The 23,143-nt window shown below is 40.8% G+C and overlaps 2 protein-coding genes across 6 annotated transcripts; both read right to left on the bottom strand.

Moving 5' to 3' along the window:
• Positions 1-3,369: 3,369 nt before the first annotated feature.
• Positions 3,370-7,050, bottom strand: LOC101172557 (GTPase IMAP family member 9). Its single transcript, XM_004066150.5, has 3 exons — positions 6,921-7,050; positions 6,733-6,795; positions 3,370-4,363 (listed from the first exon to the last, which is right to left on the bottom strand). Exons 1-3 carry the CDS (start codon positions 6,928-6,930, stop codon positions 3,432-3,434), a joined length of 1,005 nt encoding a protein of 334 aa, XP_004066198.1. The 5' UTR covers positions 6,931-7,050; the 3' UTR covers positions 3,370-3,431.
• A 1,297-nt stretch (positions 7,051-8,347) lies between these two features.
• On the bottom strand, positions 8,348-22,821 carry qtgal (queuosine-tRNA galactosyltransferase). Of its 5 annotated transcripts, none has more exons than XR_013651841.1 (13): positions 22,561-22,820; positions 20,854-20,970; positions 20,612-20,711; positions 18,574-18,638; positions 18,399-18,464; positions 18,178-18,273; positions 16,098-16,193; positions 15,861-15,985; positions 14,614-14,749; positions 13,752-13,820; positions 13,575-13,649; positions 9,240-11,156; positions 8,348-9,204 (listed from the first exon to the last, which is right to left on the bottom strand). XR_013651841.1 is itself a non-coding variant. In XM_023959485.2 (12 exons), the coding sequence occupies exons 1-12, from the start codon at positions 22,641-22,643 to the stop codon at positions 11,076-11,078; spliced, it is 1,098 nt and encodes a 365-aa protein (XP_023815253.1). In that variant the 5' UTR covers positions 22,644-22,821; the 3' UTR covers positions 8,348-11,075. The 5 variants fall into 5 exon arrangements, 3 of the variants coding, with proteins under 3 accessions (XP_023815253.1, XP_023815256.1, XP_023815248.1); XR_002874052.2 differs by having other exon boundaries at positions 22,554-22,815; XM_023959485.2 differs by having other exon boundaries at positions 8,348-11,156; positions 22,572-22,821.
• Positions 22,822-23,143: the final 322 nt, after the last annotated feature.

The raw sequence follows: 23,143 nt of genomic DNA on the forward strand, positions 1-23,143 counted from the left end.
TGTGTTCTGCGCGTCATAAAATAGCACCACAAGAAGCCACAGCTGTGATCCTAGGGGTCCACTTGGTTCAAGCATAAGCTGAATAGTTTAAAAACATGTTATTTTAAAGTTATTTTATAAAGGGAATTTCTTTGAAAACTGAACGGACCTGTTTTACTTCAAAACAGTTTAAAGGGCTGTCCTTATCTCTTGTTTACAGGGGAAAGATCATTAAGAACACACTGAGCCACAGCTCCACTGTTTACTTTGGCACAAATGCACTTTTTTTTCTCAGACCTTTTCAATTTTGCATAAATATTTTCTATAATTTAGTATTTTTTTGTGTTTTACTCACATTTGTCTATTTTCTTATTTATCCTCAAACCTGTTTTATGTGACATTTCTGTTGGTCCTTCCTTTCTGTCTCTTTACCCATCAGTTAAGTTTGTCATTCTGTCAATAGATGAGTCAACGCACGGGCTTAGGAAAGTCAAGTGTGCCTGTATTTGCTTTAGACTACTGACCTCAAAAAATCAACGTGGTAAATTGATGCAATAACGCACATCTTTTTTTTGTGTGCTTGTTTGGAATTTTCTTTTCTGCTAACTATCAGAGGTTCAAAGATGGTTTTGCAGCTCTCAATTTCTTCAACGCCTTGGAACAACATTTTATATTGCTATTCTTTTACAGACCCTTTCCAAAAAATAAATTATCGTGGAAAAGTGTTTTCATTTCCATAATTTTGTTCAAAAAGTTCAAATTTCATAGAATATTGTTTCAGGGCCCACTGTTTAATTGGTTTTGAGTGTTTATTACATAAATTGGGGTTCCAGCTCAAAAAAATTGTTCAAACAGGACTTCAGAAAATGAGAAAACTGTGGAGGAATCACTATTTATTTCTCAGTTTTTGCCAAAAGATAAAAATGATAGACAACTCATTTTTATATTGTTTATTTTTCCCCTCAACCATAAACACTCTAAATGATGTTTTTTTTAACTTTATTTTAGGGTTAGGGGTCTGTCAGCATGTGGTGGATTGTAACTAAAGTGAACACAAATCTTATTTGAAATAGGGGAAAAGCTAAAGTTTGCTTTTCACCTTTTCAGGGAGCCGAGAGTCATCAGCTGGTGAAGACAGGGTCTGTGAAGGGCAAAACCTTATCCCGGGAGTTTCCCTGAGCTTTTAGACGTGGACATTTAATTTGAAAACCACCCACTGGGCTCAGTCAAACCACGTCGCAGTCTCTGAGCAGAAAAGCTGATCTGCAGGACCTGGCAGCTGCACGTAGAGCTGGCTACATTGGTTTTGACAACACCTAAAAGGAAAATGACACCAATCTGGTCCACAAATAGACAAAGCAATGAAAAGGAATGAAGGTAGTGCATCTTTGGCATGTATAAGCAGGCACAGAGAGTTAGGAACACAGCCCTGTTTGTGATTGGTGCTGCAGGAGGTCAAGCTGAAAGTGCAGTTATGGCTGCAGCAGGTTAAGCTGCTGATTCTGCAGTGTTTGCTGTCAGCAAAGAGCAGGTCCTTGCAGCAAGTGCAGAGACAGTGATCATGATGAATGGCAGTGGGTTTTAAGGATCCTTTAGGAGTTTGAACCCCACAGCCATTGGCCAGCTCAGTGGGCTTGTGGTAGTGTCTGCCCTGGAATTGGAAAGTCGTGGGCTCAGATCCATGGCCAAGTCATACCTAAGATTCATGAAATGGGACCCAATGCCTCCCTGTCAGGCACTCATTGTTAAGGCGTTGGATTGGGGATTTAAACCACCAAATGGTTCCCGAGCCTGTCTGTCTGCAGCTCACTGCTTCCCCAGGGGAGGGGTCAAATGTGAAAAAGAAATATCAAACACCTTGGTGCATAGCAGCTAATAGGACTTTACCGTTAATCTAAAAGCGGAGAAAAGTCTAAGTCTAAAAACAAAGTCACTTATCTAACTAATCTGATGCACTGCACAGATGCTTTTAATTGAAAAAAATATAGAAAAAACATGAACAACTTCAGATGAACAGCAGACCGAGACTAAAATTTCAGCTCAAACCAGCTTAAATCTGCTGTGATTGAAGTTGTTACCACATCTGGACCTGCTGTAGTTCCTCTGTCTTACATCATTCACTCTGGCAGGTTTGCTTCTGGTCTGATCCTGGTCCGATCCAGGCAGATGTGGAACCTCACCTGAACTCTGCTTTGGACCAAACAAAATAAATCTGGACCTCTTTCAAATGTTTCTGTTCACTCGCCGATGAACTTTGATGCAGGTCTGACAGCAGGCAGACTTCCCACGGGCCAAAGAGAGCAAAGGCCGTAACGTTTGTGTGTTTGGAGGAAATAAAACAGCCTCAGTGTGAATCTGAAGTCAGGGACTAAGTGGGACTAGCAGATTTCACTTTTGGACAACAGCAGGGCTAAGTGAGCAGCTGTTGGATCTGTGTGTGTGTGTGTGTGTGTGTGTGTTTGTGTGTGTGTGTTTTCTAGGTATTTGGTCCACTTCTGTTTTTTGTTCTTTCCTCTTTGGTGGCCCTGAAGTGCAAATCCCGCAAATAAATCCCTCAATGGAAAAAAGATCACAACCACAATTAAAAAAGTTAAATAAGCAATAAAAACATTACTTTTTTAGAAACTCCTAAAAAACAAAAGCAACAAAAATGTTTCAGAAACCAAATTGTTTCCCGAAATCAAAATGAAAATGTTAAAAAACATTTTGATGGACAAACTTCATCATCCAATCATCAGTGAAGTCCCATTGCACTTCCCTTCATCAGGTTTTTATTGTGTGTTTTTTTTTTAAATATTTATCTTGACTTCTGAAACTTTCTTTTGACCTTTCTGGAATTTTGTTTTGATTTCTAAAATAAAATGTTTCTGCTTTATCTTTTTTAAATTGTTGTTGTGACCCAAATATTGGCGTGATTGCGCTTCAGGGCCACCATACTCCTCCTAGTGACTAGTGTTTCTTCCAGAACACTTCAATAAAACTACTAAAAAGCATTCTTATCTTGTTGATAAATGCTATTTTGCCAAAGGAAAAATGTAGCAGAAAGAAAGTGAGACTAGAACATTTCATTTATTTAATAATGTATTCTTTTTTTTTATCTCTGAAGAATAAAAAATACATTACTTGGATGTTTTCTCCTATTTTCTCCCATGTTTTTTGATGTTGCTGTTTTTTTAATCATTGAACACAAATTAACATCAGTGTTTGCGCAGAAGTAAAAATAGATTTGCTCCCAGAGGATGCTCTCCATTGTTTCCACCTCCCTTTGTCACCCGCCAACATCCACAAAGCTCTTATTTGATATTGTAGTTTCTGCAGTTTCTCCTTTAAACTTAGGAGATATTATGAGAAGAAACCAACAAAAAATATGAAAGAAAACAGAGACGATAGTTTGTATTTTAAACAGTATGTTTACTTCATAGTCTGCTGTCATGCGGGATCATTGTTCACTATCACACAGCCACATTCCTTTTAGCTTTGCAATTCAGACCTTTCCACATGGAAATGGCAGCTAAGCCACAAAGGACACCTAGAAGCAGAGCGGGAGCTCCTAAAGCCAGAGCCACGGTGGTGTCAGCGCCCACTGCAATCACCACCCCGGCAAACACCAGCACCACTGCAGCAGCCGCTGCCACTCGAACGTTCTTCCTTTTGACCTTCTTCTTCTTTTCTCTCTGTTCCTGCTGTTTCTCTCGCTCTGCATCCCACATTTTCCTCTCTTCCAGTCTCTGGGCCTCCTCCTCTTGCCTCCTCCGCTCCTCCTCTTCCCTCAGCTTTTTCTGAGCTTTCTCATACATTTCATTGGTGTAGTGCTTCCCACCATTGTCCTGCACCATCTCCTTGATCATGTGGATCAGCTCGGTGACCTGCAAGCGATCGTCTGCATCGTTGTTGTTGAAGGAATGATATCGGCGCCCGAAGGTGATGGAGAGCCTGCGCAGCTCCTTGCACTCCTTTAAGGCATTGTCAGCTTTGCCCTGGTCCTTGCACGTAAACAGCATGATGGTGTACATTGAGGCGTCGTCGCCAAAGTTTTCCTGGATCCATTTGACCGCATTTCTTTCCTCCTCTGTGAACCTGACCCCCAGCCTGATCACTAGAAGGAAGGCGTGAGGGCCAGGCAAAGACATCTTCACACACTCCTCTATTCTGCTCTTCAGGTCTTCCTCTGTAATCCCCGTGTCAAACAGCCCCGGGGTGTCAACCACATGGATCACAGTCCCATCAACCTCCCCAGTCTGAGTCTGACAGTGTTTGGTCACGGAAAGTGGGCTGGGGTCCTCCTTAAAGGCAGCTCTGCCGAGAAGGGTGTTTCCTGTGGCACTTTTCCCTGATCCGGTCTTTCCAACAAGGACAATCCTCAAACCTCCAGACAGATCCAGAGCTGTAGGAGACAGACAAGACTGAAGTCAAAAATAAGTTTTTGGCGGTCTGTTAGAGTTTACAGGAGTTTATAGGAGTCAATAGGGGTCAACATAAGTCTATGGAGTCTACAAGGATCTGCAAAGGTCTACTCTGCATGAATCAGTTGAGGTCTACAGGAACATATGTAGATCTACATTCCTTTGTAGAGATTCACAAAAGTCCGTGGGTAGACATGAGTCTGCAGAGGTCTGCAAAAACATAGTGTCTATTTGAGTTTTGGTGGATCTATAAGAAGCTATAGGGGTCTAGGCAAATCCATTGAGTTCTACAATGATCTGCAGGGGTCTAACTGGGTCCATAGAGATTTATTGGATTGTTCATGGTCTGTTTGTCTATGGTGGTTTCTTAAGATGTGAGTGGAGCTTATTGGGGTCTGTGGTAGTCTGCTACCATATGTCACAGTCATGTACAAACCAACCGGTAAACACTCCCTCCAAAGGAATTAGGAAGCTCAGTCAGTTCACCATCCATAGTTTTACTGTTATGGTGAGGTGAAAGCAGTGAATAAGGGATTCTATAAGTAAGGGATAATGCCAGATGAAGTGTCCATTATCAGAAATGAATGGACGATGCAGACAACCGTCCAATCGGAAGTGGAGGATGGTTGCTTCCACTTCCGCTTTGAAGTGTATTAATATCTGAAAATGGACAACTCAAAGGGCATTATCCTGCCTATACCATGGTCACTTATGAAAAAACTAATAATAATCCTTTAATCTTGTTATTTTTGAAGTTTTAATCATTTTTCATGGAAGTGTACCATTTTACATGTGGTGCAATGCATTATCTTGGCAACAGCTACAGAGCCTGCAGCAGGTTTATAAAGACAAACTAGCAGAGGAAAGTGCTAAACATCATGTTGAGTGATACAAAGCATCCTTTTATACAGAAAGTTCACCTCTCACTGTTGGTTTTTGTCCAGAGGATTAAGCAAAAGTTTGTTTAAAAGAAACCAAGTCCACAAATTATAGATAACACCCACAACTCCGATCACTAAAAGCGTTTGAGCAAACACACAAGTTGTTTCATTAGTTAATAATACAATTATTTATAAACACATATTTACTCTGTATCAAGCAATGAAGTAAGCAAGACAGAAAGACAGGCAACAAACTGTTTAAAATGAAAGGCAACATTGCTGATGATGGTGAAATCTGAAGGACAGAAATCTTTTGTGCTGTTGTGATGAACTCTGGAATAATGTATGTCCACTTATGTTCCAAGTTTCTGTTGTTCCAGTTACCAACTGGTCATCAGATCAGCACAATAATATAGAACATTCCGGCTATGTGACCAGAACTGCTTTTTGAGGTGTCAACCATCACTTTTCACTGGACACCCTGCAGCCAATCAGAATCACGTATTCACCCAGACCATGATAATAAAACAAGGAGATGAAGAGGGGACGGTGATAAAAGACAAAACAACGTTCGTACAAAATAGTGCAGTCCAACATGTATGCAGGGAAAGAAACAAAAGAGGCATTGACCGAGTTAACCCCAAAATCTTTCCTAATTAATGAATACTCCAAAGATAAAAGCATTTTCTTGATTAAATTGTTTTAAAATTTAACAAAAGTTTAACACTTATCTTATACATCCTTTGTCTAGTTTTGTTTGCATTTATTTCAATAGTATTTTTGAATTTTTATTATGTTCATCTGTGTTTTGTTTTCTTATATTCTGATTCGAAGATCGTTTTAAACTGTAAAGTAACATTTTTTTAGGTATTTCCTGTTAGTATTTTAGAAGAGAAAACAGAACAAAATGTTACCAACAACAAAACACATTGGCTAAAAATACCAATAAACATTTCAAACAAGAGAGTTACATGATTCTTACTTGTAGCTTTTAAGGAAATATGTACACTGCAAACACAGCCCCATTAGAAAGCAGTCAAAAATTCTCAGCCCATTAGCAGATTTTCTTCAAATCAGTAATAAAATCTGCCATTTGGGTGAGAAAGATGGTTTTACCAGGAATTTTAATTTTAAGAAATTGTCACAAATACATGTTTTCTTCAACTAAGATGATTTTGTTATTGATAGAATTATTTTTTTACTTGTAAACCAGAAAATAAGACAATATTTAAAAAAAGATCTTTTTACTTTCTTGAAATTCAGATTTTGCACTACAGGTTATTTTGAATTCAGATCCAGAACCAGAAAAACGGCTCCGTCAGAAAAGCAGCTGAGAATCTTTAGGAGTGGTTATTTACCACTAAAATTCGAAAATAAATAAATAAAAACAGCTTGCCTGATGTTTACTTGACTGTTGAATTCAGATGAACGATGAAGAAAAACCTTTAAAAAAGAAAGAAGAAGCTTACCATCAAAGTTGTGCAGACCACACCCGTCTGAGCGAAGACTCCTCTTTTCTCTCAGCTGTATTTCTGATGTTAACACGAGACACATGCAAAATAATCATTTACTTATTCTCCTCGTTGTCCGACTCCACACTCTTCCCCTCTTTCTGTCTCATGTCTCACTCTGACTCCATTCTTCAGTTCAGTCTTACCTTCAGCCATTACTCCGAATCCACCTTGTTTTTCACCTTTTAACGGACCTGGAACGTGACTCAATTTTGTGCTGCAGCTGCTTAGGATTCACATCGATGCTCAGGAAAACTTCTGGAAGTCCAACTCTGTTCTGGGGGCTTCCCATTTCCTTGCATTGTCTTTACGATGCCTGTATAACTGAGGAACCTGCAGGGTATGACTCTGTGTGAGAGGCCTAAATGATGTCATCGTGTGCAAGGCCAAACCAGCATTCAAACCGTTGGAGTTTGTTGACTTTTTATTTTAAAGAAATGCTTTAATGATGGCTACCTGTTTACCTGTTTAAGTAAATCTCTGTATGTGTGTTTGGGGGCGTGTGAGAAGGCATCACATCCTTCCTGTGAGGGAGATGTGTGAGGTCATGCAAGGGAACAAGTTTGGGTCAACACAACAGGAAACAACAATCCCAGCCTCAGGACACGCCCACTCCATAACACAGACACTGCCTTTTTTGGAAGAAACCGAGTTCCTTTGTCTACTAGTACAACTGGCCTCGGCTACTTTAAACCAGCAACAAAAAGCGACAAATGTCATCAATCATCTTTCCAAACTATAAGAGATGACAAATGTTTCAAATCTATGACGTCAGACACACCCCTATATGTACAGCCATCTCATTGTTGGAGATTTAGGAGGAGGAGTGCTTCTTGGAGGCAGGCTGTCTAGGGCAAATGTCCCTGTAGGCATGGGTGGACAAACTGTTTGACTCGTGGGCCACAGAGAGCTCTACAGTTTGACAGAAGGGCCGGACCAGGAGCAGATGCGAGGAAAGTTTTGGTAAACCACCTCACAATCCCGGTCCCCGCCTGTGATGCTGCATTTGGCTGGTTATGCAGCAGTTCAGAGAGGGAGGTTCCAATTATTAGTGTTTTCCAACATCTTGTTTTTATGCTCAGCCTATTTCTTATTGTCTTTCCCCATCAGTTAGGGGGTGGGAGGTGTGAAAAGAGTGGGGGCTGTGTGTAAGTATGGGGAGGGGGCCCCTATTTTTTTTTTTTTTTAATTTTGTGCTTATTTTAATTTTAATGCTTGTTATTTTATTATTTATTTTGTTTTGTTTCAATGTAAAGCACTTTGTGTTTTGCTTTAAGTGCTTTATAAATAAAGTTTGATTTGACAATAGAAAGACATAACATGGAATCTGGATGAAAAGACGGTGTCATCTTGATTAAAAATGAGTGCATATATTTAAAAAATAAATTTTTTTTAGAGCTTTTATTCTAAAACTGTGGCTTTTGTTCTCATTTTTGTGCCAGTTGCACCAACAGGTTGATGTCCCTCAGGGAAAACAATAGCTCATAGTTATTTTCTGATTGAATGATCGGGAAAAACGAGTGTCTGACTCAGAAACCACACATGAACATAAGAAAAACAACAAAACAATCCCTTTTTGCATCTTAAATGTCAGTTTATTTGTAGAGCACCATGTAAGGGAAGATGCCAGAGGAAAGTAAAACATCAATAGGGAATAACAATATAATTTATCCCTGTTTTGCTGGCTAAATCCAATCGTTTAGCATATGATCGTAGTTTCCCAAACCCTGCCGTAGGGTTTCCCTTAGCTGACAAGTATGAAGTTATAAGCCAGAACAAGCACTGTACAAGTCGAAGGCCTCTCGTGAAAACATAAAAAACATGAGGTCCAACTCCCGAGCCAGGTCCGTTGTTTGGTCTAGCAGGTTAGTGCTTGGTGGACGTTCTCTTCTAATGGGAGATGTTTGATCTGATCTTCCTATGTAAACCAACTGGAGACAAAAATCTCAATTTGTTCCAGATATGATCCTGACGTCAAAAAGCAATCAACTGCACAAAATGAAGCATTTTATTGTCACTAAAGTCTTCCACCAACACCCCACATTTGTAAGAATGAAAAGTACAAGAGACAAGGCAAACAACTTCGAAAGACAAAACAAAGAACTTATTTAAATAAAACAAATGTTATTACAACTTTGGCCTAGACTTTTGGGCAGGGTTAAGAATTTTTCCTGCTTCTCAACTACTCAAAACCTGTCCTTTTCCTTCCATACTTCTACGATGGCCTGTCCCTCTGCAGCCTAAACACTGTGGCCCCTGAAAGAGTGCCAGTTTGGATAAGGAAAACAAAGACGTTCATGGATCTATTTGTCTGCAACTGGATGCATTAAAATGAAGTGGAGCAGGGAGCTTATGGCCTGCCCAGTGTATTTTCTGAGTTTTTTTCCTCTGCTCCTGATCAACACTCTCCTTATCTGACTTGTGGCCACACTGCAAGCTCACAGAGTGTGGAGGAAGTGAAGAACCTGGTGAAGAAGACCAACATGAGGTTTCACCGCAAAGGTTTCCAGGCTGAGGGTGGATGCAGGGATGGAGGTAAGGGGGAAGAAGTGTGCAAGACAATTAGTGAAATGATCTCAGCAGGTCCTTAAATGGCAGCAATGAAATGCAGTGGAAAGTTTTTTTTCGGAATTAAATTCATTTTCATGGCAAAGAAAGACTTCATGTGATCACTCTTCATAACATACTGGAGTATATGCAGATTACTGTTATAAAAACTTAAGAAGCAATTTTTCCAATTCATAAGTCACTTTATTTCAGACTGAGAAGCGGTCCATAAAAGAAGACAGACAAACAGAACATTCAAAAAGAGAACCACAATTAACAGCCATTTAAACAGAGTGTAATCTCTGTACCCAGTGCTTTCTCAAGGTGGAGGTCAAGCGGCGTGAGCTTCTTCAGGCATCAGCCCTAAACTTTATAATTACATTTTTAGACTTGTCCAGGCGCTCCATGAGACTGTAGGTAAGATGACGTAGTAGTGCCTCACAGGTGGAGGTGTGAGCATCCACAAACAGCTGACTGGCTCTGTACCACCACTGTAGCAGAAGCCTAAAGGCCTCATTATGGGCCACTATGAATCTACAGAATGTCCACGTCCATAATTCCACCACAGAGGAGCCGTATACAGTGGAGTGCAGTAATCTCTGAACAATGAACACTTCCCTTGGAGAGAACACATACTGAATTTTCTCATCTGCATATTTGTTGAGTATAGACTTTACAATATTGTCTCTGGATATCTCTATCATCCCACCAATCATCGGTATAAGATATTTAATGATTGAAGTTGGTAACAAAGGCAAAGCTTCAATCCACAAAGCTTCCAAACCATTAAAAACCAACATTTATGTAATTTTTAAAACTTTTGGCCACGATGGTAAAACCTCCATCCAAGCTCCAAGTAAAAAACAGTTTTTATCAGCTGAGAAACTTGGCTCAACTGACAACAATTTGATTGCAGTCTGACCCTGAGCTTATCATTCATGCTTTTATCTCTTCTCGTTTGGACTACTGTAACTCTTTTGACTTGTGTTAACACAATATCTCTTAAAAGTCTCTATCTAAAGCAATGTTAGTAACTGGCATCAATAAGCAAACTGATGTCACTCCTTCGCTTTTTTTGCTACATTGGCTTCCCATTTCATTCAGGATAGATTTTAACTTGAATTTTTAGAGCCTTGCACAGACAAACCCCGCACTATATTTCTAACCTCTTAACTCCCTACACTCCTGCATGTTATTTTATGTTCTCAAAAGCTCGTTTTAAAACCAGGGGAGACCTCGCCTTTCAGGCAGTTTCTGCGCCAAAATGAAGGGGGAGTTTGAGGTGCAGGGTTGCGTCCCAGCAAGTGAGGTCGGGTCAAAGGTGGGTGGTGTGAGCAGCGGTGGCACTTAGACCTAGGCGGCAAGTGATGCATGGAGGCGGGCAGCGAGGGCGGGTAGCGTCTATACAACGCCGCTCGTGGCTTTAATTTTGTTTTGTTTCTCTGGTTTTATTTTAACTTTGTCAAATACTTCGTGAGTCACTCTCTGAGAAAAGTGCTTTAAAAATAAAGATATACTTATTTACTTCATTTTTTTTTTCCATCCTCTAATCCGTTCTATCCCTTTCAGGGTCACGGGGCTGCTGGAGCCTATCCCGGCCACTTGTGGGCGAAGGCTTACTTATATTATAAAAATAGTTAACATAAACATAATACATGTTTTCATAAGGAAATAAACTAAAAGGCCCTCATGACATACAAACTGAAATGTTGTTTTAAGGAAGTCCATTTCCGGTGGCCCCCACGACTCCTCATTCAGCTGAAGTGATAATAATCAATTCCCTCCTTCAAGTGCAGAGAGCTGAGGTTCTCCTCCAGCTCACCCCCCGTCATGTCCTGCAAAAGAAAAATAATGAGGAGCACAGCTGCCTTCATGATGAAGATGTTTCCAGTCTGGAATGAAGCCAACCAATTTTTTATTAAAATGTATTATTTAAAAAAAAAAAAACTTTAAAAGTCATGATCCATGATTCTAGGTTACAGTGGGGTAAAAAGTATTTAGTCAGCCACCAATTGTGCAAGTTCTCCAACTAAACAAGGCGAGAGAGGCTTGTAATTTTTATCATAGGTAAACCTCAACCAAGAGAGACAAAATGGGAACAAAATCCAGAAAATCACAATGTCTGATTTGTAATTTTTTGTAAATTATGGTGAAAAATAAGTATTTGGTCAATAACAAAAGTTAATCTCAATGCTTTGTTATTCACCCTTTGATGTCAGTGACAGCAGTCAAACATTTTCTGTTAGTCTTCACGATGTTTTTACAAACTGTTGCTGGTATTTTGGTCCATTCCTCCATGCAGATCTCCTCTAGAGCAGTGATGTTTTGGAGCTGTCGCTGGGCAACACAGACTTTCAACTCCCTCCAGAGATTTTCTATGGGGTTGAGATCTGGAGACTGACGAGGTCACTCCAGGACCTTGAAATGCTTCTTATGAAGCCACTCCTTTGTTACCCGGGCAGTGTGTTTGTGAAAAGACCCAGCCATGTTTCATCTTCAATGCCCTGATGGAAGGAAGTTTTCACTATACATGGCCCCATTCATTCTTTCCTTTACACAGATCAGTCGTCCTGGTGCCTTTGCTGAAAAACAGCCCCAAAGCATGATGTTTCCACCCCCATGCTTTACAGTAGTTTTTGGTGGTCTTTGGATGTAACTCTGCAGTCTTTCTCCTCCAAACAAGACAAGTAGAGTTCTTACCAAAAAGTTCTATTTTGGTTTCATCTGACCGTAGGACATTCTCCCAATCCTCTTCTGGATCATCCAAACGCTCTCTAGTAAACTTACTGTGCCTGCACATGATCTGGCTTTAGCAGGGTGACACGTCTGGCACTGCAGGATTTGTGTACCTGGCAGTGTAGTGTGTTACTGATGGTAGCCTTTGTTACTTTGGTCCCAGCTCTCTGCAGGTCAATCACTAGGTCTCCCCGTGTGGTTTTGGGATTCTTTGCTCACTGTTCTTGTGATCATCAAATACTGATCATTTTGTTCCCACAGTTGATTTCTTCACACCAAGCTGCTTACCTATTGCACATTCAGTCTTCCAGCCTGGTGCAGGTCAACAATTTGGTTTCTGGTGTCCTTAGACAGCTCTTTGGTCTTGGCCATAGTGGAGTTTGGAGAGTGACTGTTGGAGGTTATGGACAGGTGTCTTTTATATAGATAACCAGTTCAAACAGGTGCCATTAATACAGGTAACAACAGGAGGACAGAGGATCCTGAAGCAGAAGAAGTTACAGGTCTGTGAGAGCCAGAGATCTTGCTTGTTTGCAGGAGACAAATACTTATTTTCCACCATAATTTACAAAGAAATTCTTTAAAAATCCGACAATGTAATTTCTAGATTTGTTTTTCTTATTTCATCTCTCATAGTTGAGGTTTACCTATGATGAAAATTCCAGGCCTCTCTCATCTTTTCAGGTGGGAGAACTTGCACAACTGGTGGATGACTAAATACTTTTTTACCCCACTGTAGTTTCTGCAGAGAGGCAGCAGTTTATCAGAAATTTGCCTTTGAGTTTTTTGGCAGGACTCCTGAGAACTTCTGCCCAAAACTGTAAGCTAGTGTTTACACCACTAAGTTATAGCCCCTCACACCCCCAACCTAACAAAAGTGCAATACTGTAGCTATCCACTCATACAGTTTTGAGCCAGATGCCAGTTTGGACAAGGTCACAAATAAGATCTTTTTCATATTTTCTTCTGCTCCTGATTCACAACGATTTTGATACAGAAATACAACTTTAAGCTTAAATTTGTTAAGAAATGGCCTCCCTCATACCACAAAATACCACAAGAACATGTTAAAAACACAAATATGTTTTTCATCAGAGTGAGTCTTTAACTAAAATGTGAGTTTTGATGTTAAAAACTGGAACATTTTTGAGAAACAAATTTTATGTAAAATAAACTTTCATTAGAAACTGTAATTATTTTTAAATGAACTTTTTCTTTAAATTCTTTTACTTTTAATTTTATATTTTTCATCTCTAACAGTTTCTTCACACATTCTTTACTGTTTTAAACATGACTGTTTTGTTTCAGATCCTGTGTGGGGGTCTCTGTTTCAAAGAACATCTTACTGAATTTATTTATTGTGTGCAGTTATGCATGGAGCAAAACAACAAACTTAAAACAGTTGATGTTTCCACACAAACCATGTGCCCAAAGATCAGCCTTTTGGCTCCACCCACTTCTTCTAAGCACACAGCCTCCTTTACTGAGCTGAAGAGATACATAATAAAGAAGCTCACCAGCTTCACACAGATAATGAAGGGTCCACAGGCTTCTCTGAAGTCCAGAACCGGGACTCTGGGTTTGGGTCTTTCCTGGAGGAACATCAACATGAAGAACTGGGGTAAACTCTGAGATCAGGATGGGAATTGGATTGTCAAAGTAAAACACTCTTCATCTAATGGCCTATGTCTTACCTGGGACTCCTCATATGTATAAAAACCTCTCTTGATCTTTTTCACATCCACGTCACAGAACGCTCTGACCTGATGCAACACAACACAGGTAAACACAGACTCACACATTCTTTAATACAACCAAACACTGAAGCAAGAACTTAATGTCAACATGACCACAGAAATATCACACAAGAGTCTGGGGGTGATGGAGTATTTCTGAAGAAACACCACATCAGTACTACTCACAGAAAAAAACCCACTAATCCACTATTGCCTATGCCACAACAGCCCTTACGGGTGGATACGGGCTGTCTGCGGGTGCAAAACGCATAAACATGTATGGAGAATTCAGGTAATATCAAAATCATAGATCGCTCTGCTAATTTTAGGGCGAACATTTTCATGCACTTTTTTTTAAAGGGCATGATGCGGGCAAAAGGTCATAGGGAACACTAACACGTAAGAGTAAGGATAAAGTAGTTGAGACACAGGCGTGTCGTATAGATTTTTCATTTTTCAATCCCCTGAGCCCTGCACACAGCGCCAGCGGTCCACTAGTGCTGTTCATGGGATAAGTGGACGGTCCTTGCCTGCAGTCTGACAGTTAGAATTTAGGAAATTAGAGTGCAGTTTGTCTGGGTGTCCTTTGGGCATTCTATGGGGATTTCTGTATCACATGAACACACCATGCAATGGCACATGGTCAGTAAGGAGCCAGCAAGCGCACCTTACTAATAACTAGAGAGTGGTGTTAGGGCAGCATACAACAGCGGCGCCCGTACGTCATACGTGTGTGTAACTTCCATTATCCTTGCCCACAACATGATGAGGCATGAGTGTGTGGATGAAATAACGTGCTTGACATGAGGAGTGGACATACTTTCCTCTGGGTAGAGGGGCTCAGACTCCGAAACAGTTTACGCCCCTGTTTACCAGCGCTCCATATGGTGAAGTGCTCCCACTGGCTGAGAACTCTCTCCTGCAGGAAGTCCAAGCGCAGCTTCCACATGGTTTCCCTGGGATCAGCAACGTAAAGAAAATACATTTTTCACAAAAAAGATCCTTTTTTTGTTTATTTGATTACATTCTGTGACACTGTGTTCTCCTCTATGACTGCTTTTTGACATTGTCACTTAGTCACCTCTACATCTCGTCTTTTGTCCAGAAAACATTGAGTTTTTCAAATCGACATAAATCTCTAATTGTGAGCAGATCCTCTGTTTTTCCTTCTTTAAATAGGATTTAGTTTTTCTATGAAGGTTTGAACTTTTGAGAGTTTAAACAACATAAAAGTATGAAAATCTTCATGCTTGAGAAAAGTGTGTGGTGACGAGTTTTCCAGCCTTAAAACATCTTTATTGTACTTTGTGAATTTCAGTTATCGCAGGTTATTTTTAGAAACTAGCTCCCGCGATAATCTAGGTAACACTGTAGTTTATTTCAAAAACTGTCTCAGGTTTTTCGATGTGGGCAGGCAAGTGCTCACTGTGACGAGGAGCAGCAGATCCTGAACCAACAGGTCCCTGCTCCTGCACCCCCCCTACCCCACAGGTAAGGGTTGGGGTCAGCTCCACAAAAGCCTTTCTATGCAGCACGATTCCTGATTCCCTTTATAGACAAGTGTGTGCGTTTGAGAGTGTGTATGTCGGTCTGTGAGAGTGTTTGTGTCTGTCTGTGGGGGTGTTTTTATTGTTTGTGTGTATGTATTTGTCTGTGTGTATGTGTGGGTGTGTCTCTGTGTGAGTGTTGTAGTACTCTCTGTGTTTTCCTGTGTGTGTCAAATGCATCTGTTTACATGTTTTCCGTTTGTGTATGATTTTGTGTGTGGGTCTGTATTTGTTGTTTCCGTCTGTGTAAATGGGTCTTTCTTTGAGAGGGTGTGTCTGTCTTTTGAGTGTTTCCCATTTTGCAGGGTGTGTGTCAATCTGTGAGTGTTTTTGTCTTTGTGTGTCGTCTCTATGTCTGTGTGTTTGTCTGTCAGTAAGTGTGTTAGCCTGCAAGGGAGTGTGCCTTTTTTTTTTTTAAACCGTCTGCCCGTGTGTGTCTGATCTTTGTTTGTTTGTGTGTGTCTTCCAGTGAGTGTCAGCATGAGTTTTTGTGTGTACGTGTGTGGATCCTGACACTGACTCTGTCACAGAGTGGGTGGCGGCTTCCTCGTGGTATCGATAAACCAACAGGCACTCATTGACCCTGACCAGACTTCCTCCTTGACGGAGGTGCTGATAAAAGAAGAGTAGGTCCTCTGGGACTCCCTGAAGACATAGAGGATCCTGATCAGGTGGGTGGACCATACAGATGTCTAGCAGTAATTAGGTTCTAAGGCAGAGATTGGAAAGATTCTTTTCTTCCTATAAAAAAGTTTACCTTTCCTCCTTCGTTGAATGGTCCGACTTTCTGGAACAGTTTCCGTGAGCAGAACCAGGTTGGCATGACAACTGTGGGTCCATGAGACGTGAAGGCCTGAAAGCGCAGAGGGGTCAGATTAGAAACAGGGTTTCCATGGGCACCAGGTTGCTCAGAAGGACCATGAGTCGCTGGCACCCCTGTTCTGAAAACAACCCCTTTAGTCCCACCGTGATCACTGTGATCACTTCATCTAATGTTTCTAATTTATGTGCTTTTTTAAATCACAGTTGCATTGACATAAAATTGAAAATGACAACTAAAAAACATTCCAGCAAAGCTCATATTAAGTTAGTCTAAATTAGAAGATGGCAGAAAACAGATAGAAAACATGGTGTTCAGAGTGAATAAGAATGAGTTCCCATTTCTGGGACCGTCAGTCACATTTGCAGTATTTGTGGGGAACTGTGGCGATATCAAGGACACACAGTTTTGAGTGACATATCAGAATGACGCTGTCATGCTAACGACACGCCTCACATTATGACAAGAAAAGCCGTGTGAACAAAAGGCAGATCTGTTTTTGTTTACAAAACCTTTTAAAAGCTGGCAAAGAGCAAGCAGAACCTCATTGAAAGCAACACATAAAAAGAAGGCATTTCCACATCTGGAATATTTCATAGAAGCAATGGTGATGAATGTGAAAACTGGGTTAATAAAGGCGAGCAATATGGAGACTCTGCAATTTTCACTCCCTCTGATGTCAAACTGGGACTCCTACAACGGTCAGTTGGGTGTTGCATTTATCTGGGATCTTTTTTAATCATCTGGACCCAAATCTGACAAAGTGCAGATGGTTTGGTACCTAATGTGATCGGTTTGTGGATTGCAGCAGTATAGGGCAGTTGATGGGGTTTTTACTGATGGAGAACATTTTACCACAGAGGAACTTCTGACCCCTAAAGGAAACTAAGAGGAGAGTTGATATCTGGAACATAGAGTTTTTCACAAAGATAAATCAGAATCAGAAATACATCAGTAAAATAAAGGTTTAGCTAGAAAAGCTGGTATTAGTGGGAGACAGTGCTCCTGCCATGATCAGTGGACACAGAAGGTTTATTGGTCATTGTAAAGGTAACCGTTTCCAAACTTTATCCATTATCACCAGGGATGTTCACAAGCCCCTTTATTGCAAGTGTAAGTCAAGTTCAAAGTCTCTGGATTTAATTTCAAATCAAGTATCAAGTCTTAAGTGGTGGCTCCAAGTCAAGTTCTTAAACCTGTAAACGAATCTTTCACTGTCATAAGTTGTCATAAAACTACTTTATTAACTTGTGGAGTCACAAAAAAAGCAGTTGGCTTTTCTAAATGATCAATGCAAAAGTGTTGTAAATAGAACCTTTACTTTTAGACCAGAAAGCAACAACTGGACCAAAACAATAAGAATAAACAAATTAACATTCTTCAAAACTTTAAGTCAAGTCTCTAAATGTGAGCTTTAAGTGTGACTAAAGTCAGAGCCTCAAGTCCAAGTCCCCACCCCTGATTACCACTGAACTCTTCACCACCAGGCATTATGTTCCTAGGTAATGGCTTTGGGTGCGACATGAGTCCAGTCATGAAAATCCTAAACAACATCCTCTTCAGAGCTTAAGCTTACATGCATTTATCCGCCACGCCTCAATTTAAACAACTGTGCTTTAAACCATGAAACTGCTTCACCCCCCAACCTAAAATTCCAGATTCTAATAATGCTTTGAAAGGAATCTCTGTAACCTGCTTCTTCCTGCTGTAGATCTGAGGCTGTTAAGTCCTGCTGCATGTGAAATGTCTGAGCTGAGGCTCCCAAACTAACCGTTTCCCAGAGATTCCCCACCGTTAGCAGCACCTCAACCTTACAGTCAAAGCTCCTGTTTCCTTTCCTGACGTCTTCATGGAAAAGATTCCCCGGATCTATACAAGTCTTAATCAGAGGTTCTTTTAGGTTGTGGATCCCAACTTTCCTCTGTTTGATCTTGACCAGCAGAACCTTGCTGTGACCTGACACAGTTACACACATGCACCACATGGGCACACTAGGTTGAAGCCCCCCTCTGGTCACCTGGGTCTGGAGCTGATCTGGGGTCAGAGAGTTGATCCAGCGAGTGTAACGCTCCGTGGATCCCTGTGGCAGCCTGGAGATTCTGCTGCCAATCAGCTGTGATGAAGACACACCACTCAGTCAGAGAAGTTTCAGGAAGATCTCATTCTTTCCAAACAATTACAGATGGAGAGCAGGACAGATGAGGCTGTGGGTTATGTTGAACAAACTCGAGAACTTACAGAGTTTGGATGAAGGAGGGAGGATTCAAACTGCAGACGGACTCTCTGGGGCAGCATGATGTCGTCCTGCAAGAACCACATTGTTACTTGCAAAAATGTCAACAAATGTTTAAATGTGCACAAACAAACAGGCACTATGGATAAAATCTGACAAGCTGTGAAGTGTAAAACCAACCGAATCTTGAAAGCACAAGAATTCCCCAGAGCTCTGAGCCACAGCTTGGTTCTTTGAGTGTCCCACTGAAAGACAAACAACAATGTGTGCATTTGTGTACATGTGTGTGAGTTTTACTGAGCCAGACTCATTATGATGGTTTTAGACCAAGTCAGTCCATGTTTTTTAATAAGTAATAATAGTTATTACAGGCTGCAATCTGTAATGGCAGGTTGATGTCTGAGAGGACAGAGAAGAAACAAAGATGGAGAAACGATGGAACATTTGTAATAAGAAAGACAAAAATAAATGAGTCCTTTTAGCTGTGACAGAACAGAAAGCAGGCCAAGCTGAGGATCCCTGAACATTTGCCATCTGTTAGGAATTATAATCTAATTCTGGTTCTGCTAAACGCTGTTCAAAAGGATGGCTAATCTTTAAAAACTGAAGTGAGAATTCTTCTTTTACAGTTGTTATTTATTATTCTGCTCCAAAAGTGTACAGACTTCAATCAAACCAGACTCAGTTATAAATCCCAAATCTATTAACCCGTTCCAGAGGGGTTCCTGAGGACCCCCTTGAAAACGAGATGACACATCTCAAGGGCCTTATCCTTTAAACAAATAAATTGAAATTCCAAGGGCTCAGCAAAGATGTTTCCAGCACTTCTAAGAGGATACAGAGTCAAATCCAGACCAGACAAAGGCTTAGTCACAGGCATCTGTAAGTGGGGTTCACCTGTAAGGTGCTGTGGGTTTTGGGTTTTCTAGGCTAATGGAGGGTCTTACAGGAGCGCTTGCACCTTAAAGCGAGCACAGGGGTGTTGCAGTTCCCTCCTTGAAGTTCGTGTGGCCACCTTAAGAGATGTCATGAAAATGGAAAGTATGATTGTTGTGTGTGGTGACTGTATTGTGAAATGTCTGTATGGAAAATGTTATTTACACAAACCTATTCCATAAAACAGATTTTTCATTTCCTAAACCACCACCCCAAACCCTGCACAGGGGGTGTGTTAGTGCTGTTTAAGTGATCAGGGACGCTCTGCTCTGCAGCCTGACTGTTAAAAATGAGGAAATTAGACAATAAGGTTTGTGCCTGTAGGACAGGTGTCCCACAGTCACATATTATTTGCATGTCCCGTGTGTGTGTGCAGCATTTGTGCAATCAGTAAGGAGCCAGCACTCACACCTTACTAACGGCAACACGAGGGCACCGTACAACAGCATCACCCGTGTGCCATAAGTTTGTGTAACTTACATTATTAATACAACTTCTTCATTATGTACTTAGCACACACACAACAACCGTTCATTCCATTTTTCATTAGGTCACTTGAGCTGGCCATTCTAGCCTCAAGAGAGCTGCAAGACATGCCTCTCCTTACGATGCGTCTGCTCCTCTCTACAACCCTCTATGGCCCAGGACAACCCAAAAACCCACAACAACCACATACAGGTGAGTGTGACTCTGGCTTGACCATTACAACCCTTTTCCAATGTGATTGCCTAGTAAGAAGTTCAGTTGTGATTGATTGTTGACCAAAGGTTCTAATTGATTGATTAGTTCAGATTAAATGGTCTGAGGTTGTAACCCAAGTTTGAGTATATAGAGATCCGTGTGTGTGTACTTGAAGCAAGAACACTTGTGCATGTTTATGTACCTTTCAAAAATATTTCTGAAGACGTAACAAGTTCCCTAGATGTGAACGTGTAGCTGGGATAGGCTCCAGCATCCTGGCTACTGTTTTTACAGCCACAAATCTCTTTTCTGCAGGGACAAACTAATGTACAAAAGCATCCAGAATGATTCTGTACTTTCAAGTTTTTTCCCCCCAGATGCTAAAAATAGGTTTGCAGGTGTAAAACTGTTTGTGGACATGTTACACTGCACAAAGGAACATATCTTCCTATTAAAACAAAGGTTTCTGTACAAACATCAACGAGAACCCTTCCTTTAGGAAAAACGGACGTTTTGGAACTTGCCAAACTCTCAGTTTTTCTCTAAAAAGAAAAACCTCATCGTCGGACCAAATCTCTAGCTGAGTCTGGAGTCCCCTCACCTCCCATGGGCCGTGCTGATTTGTGACCTGAAACCACCACGGCCACTCCCCTCGCCTCCAGCCTGTCCCTCCAGGCCTCCAAAACTGCCATGGAGTCGTCCTGAAACAGAAACATGTGTTTTATGTGATAAAGGGCCAGTCTCACAAGTCGGTACACACAAATGCACAAACAAACACACACACAAACATATTTAAACATGATAAAACACAACATGCACAAATGTGTTCATGGGGTCACACACTGTGCTGGCATCGTCAAACACGGACAGCTCCATGGATCCACTGAAGTCCTGCTGGTAAATGCCCTGCAGACACTGGTCCAGCCAGCTGAAGGCATTGTAGACCGGCATGATGATGCTCTGAGGGCAGCAGACATATACAGAGGTAGGATCAGTTTTTTGAAATACAGAACCCTCATCCTCCCTTTGCACTAGACTGTCCCTCTTTCTCAGCACCATGGGGACATGGGGAACTCATTTCCTCGAGTAGTCAAAATCATTGACTACTATCTAAAACTATATGGTCTTCAAATCAAAACATATAAGTTTTAACTGGTTTTCTCACTTTAACTGCTTTTTAATGACTTTGATTTCGATGCCTGTGATGGTTTTTGCACACTGCCTGTTATAGTTTTTCCAATGATGGGGGACATGTCTACAGAAAACTAAGCCTAAAATTACATTTCTGAGAATTTCTTGAATTAGTGGATGAAAAAAATGCCTATGGAAAAAATTGGAGTTGTTACATACGAAATACTAACAACAGACTACCAGCTGTCCTGCTCCATTCTGAAGCATCCACTTGTGGATAAATAGATCCATGTACGTCTTTGTTTTCCTTGTCTGAGCTGGCATCTGCCTCAAAACTGTATGACGGTGACTGAAAGCAGGCTCATTCCATCAGAGATGAATTTCTGATGCATTACTGCCACTCTGAAGAAACCTTTTTTTAGAAAATGACAGGTTTTTATTTTGTGTAATAAAAAAAATAATAGTAAGATTATTAATAAATTAAAACACTTTTTAAATGTTAGTGGTCCATGCTAAAGGCTGGAATGACTTCTATTTTATTCCATCAGGGGCTCATAGTCTTTCATGAAACTTTAGTGTCTCTCTGGTTTCAACCGCGAGAACAAAGAGCTATGAAATATGAAACCATTGTTGTGGATCCTGTTGTGGATTTGAGTAGTTCAGTAAAATCTCACTAAACATGTTGGAGAATCCCAAAGAACGGCTCTGGTATTATTTCAAGAGTTTCCTTTAACAATAACAAAAAATGATGATAATAATAATAATAAAAATAAAAACAGAAAAACCCCCAGCTCTGATCCATAATTTTGTTAAGATTTTTTTGGGTGTCCTCAGGTTTAATAGATTCCTAAACATCTTTTCATAGAGCATGTGACTACTACCTCAGTGAACTTGATCCATGAAGGAGATTACTCCGTTACTTCATCTCTATCAGTCAATAACTAAAGTGACAGTGTTCCAAAACAGAAAGATCGTCCAGAGCACTTTATTGTCCCCTTTAGAGGAGGAAACAGAGTTTCTTCTCTGAAATGACTGACCATAATTCAATCCCACAAGTCTTTTCGATCACAGCGTTTGAAGGGGCTAAGAATGGTTAAGTCCGCGACTGATCACAAAAGACTTTCCTCTTTTCTAGCTGTGAGAGTTCTACGGATTAATTAAAAACACGGCTGAAGTAATTCGAGCGAAGATTTGAATCTTTTCCATACAAGAAACACATTTTGTTGATGAATGTTTACATATTGGAACGACAGTTCACGCTTTGTAGTCACAACAAGTACTACAGATTGACGTCATATCCGTCACTTGGGTATCTGGCCTCTCCGTTTGGAAAAGTCGTGCAGATAAAAAAAAATAAAATAAAACTATAATGAAGTTTGTCTTTTATAGACCAGCCTCTGGCGCACCCCCACCTCCCACCTCGCTCGCACCACGTCTACGGAGCTCCTCTGCGTCCCACTGTCTCCAGTCTGCTCCTCTCCAACTCGTGGTTGCGCCTCCATCAGGCCCTGCCTGCAACTACAGTGATATTGCGGCTGGCGCAAGCCCTCCTTCAGTTCGTGAATGTTCACGAGCTCTCGAGTTGGAAACTTAGGCAGCTGTTTGCGCGCATGAAACAACAGGACACTCTGCTATCAAGTCATTTTAAGCTCACCGCACGTTTGACAACTTCCTGAAACAAGAAAAGGAGGACGCTGATTGGCTGCTGGAAAACACAATCAGGGACCCCATTCGCTCAGCATTGCTGTCAATCACTAAATCCCCCCCTGCCCAAACCAAGTCAGCTCGTGCTATGATTGGTCAGAACAAAAAGAGAAAAAAAGTCAGGTTTATCTGAGTAGATCATTATTGCATTTTATAAAATCTTATAATAAAAATCATTAAAAATCCCGAATAATTTTTATAATTCCTTTCAATTCAATAAACCGTTTTATTTTCTTGATGGGAATTCTGACTTTTATAGAGAACTGTTTCTTCTCACTAAAAAGGACTGACTTTCAGC

Source organism: Oryzias latipes, chromosome 1, assembly GCF_053564925.1.
Source record: "Oryzias latipes strain Hd-rR chromosome 1, Olatipes_Hd-rR_3.1".
In the NCBI taxonomy this organism is placed as follows: domain Eukaryota; kingdom Metazoa; phylum Chordata; class Actinopteri; order Beloniformes; family Adrianichthyidae; genus Oryzias; species Oryzias latipes.

What these genes read in the sequence shown, in the direction of transcription:
- LOC101172557 (XM_004066150.5), bottom strand. An exon ending in TGGTCTGCACAACTTTGATG is followed by an intron (nt 4,364 to 6,732) that starts GTAAGCTTCTTC and finishes TGTCTCCTACAG; the next exon opens with CTCTGGATCTGTCTGGAGGT.
- qtgal (XM_023959480.2), bottom strand. Translation starts at nt 22,643, where the DNA reads ATGGAGGCGCAACCACGAGTTGGAGAGGAGCAGACTGGAGACAGTGGG. An exon ending in CCCTCCTTCATCCAAACTCT is followed by an intron (nt 18,274 to 18,398) that starts GTAAGTTCTCGA and finishes TCTTCATCACAG; the next exon opens with CTGATTGGCAGCAGAATCTC. An exon ending in ATACATATGAGGAGTCCCAG is followed by an intron (nt 13,650 to 13,751) that starts GTAAGACATAGG and finishes ATGTTCCTCCAG; the next exon opens with GAAAGACCCAAACCCAGAGT.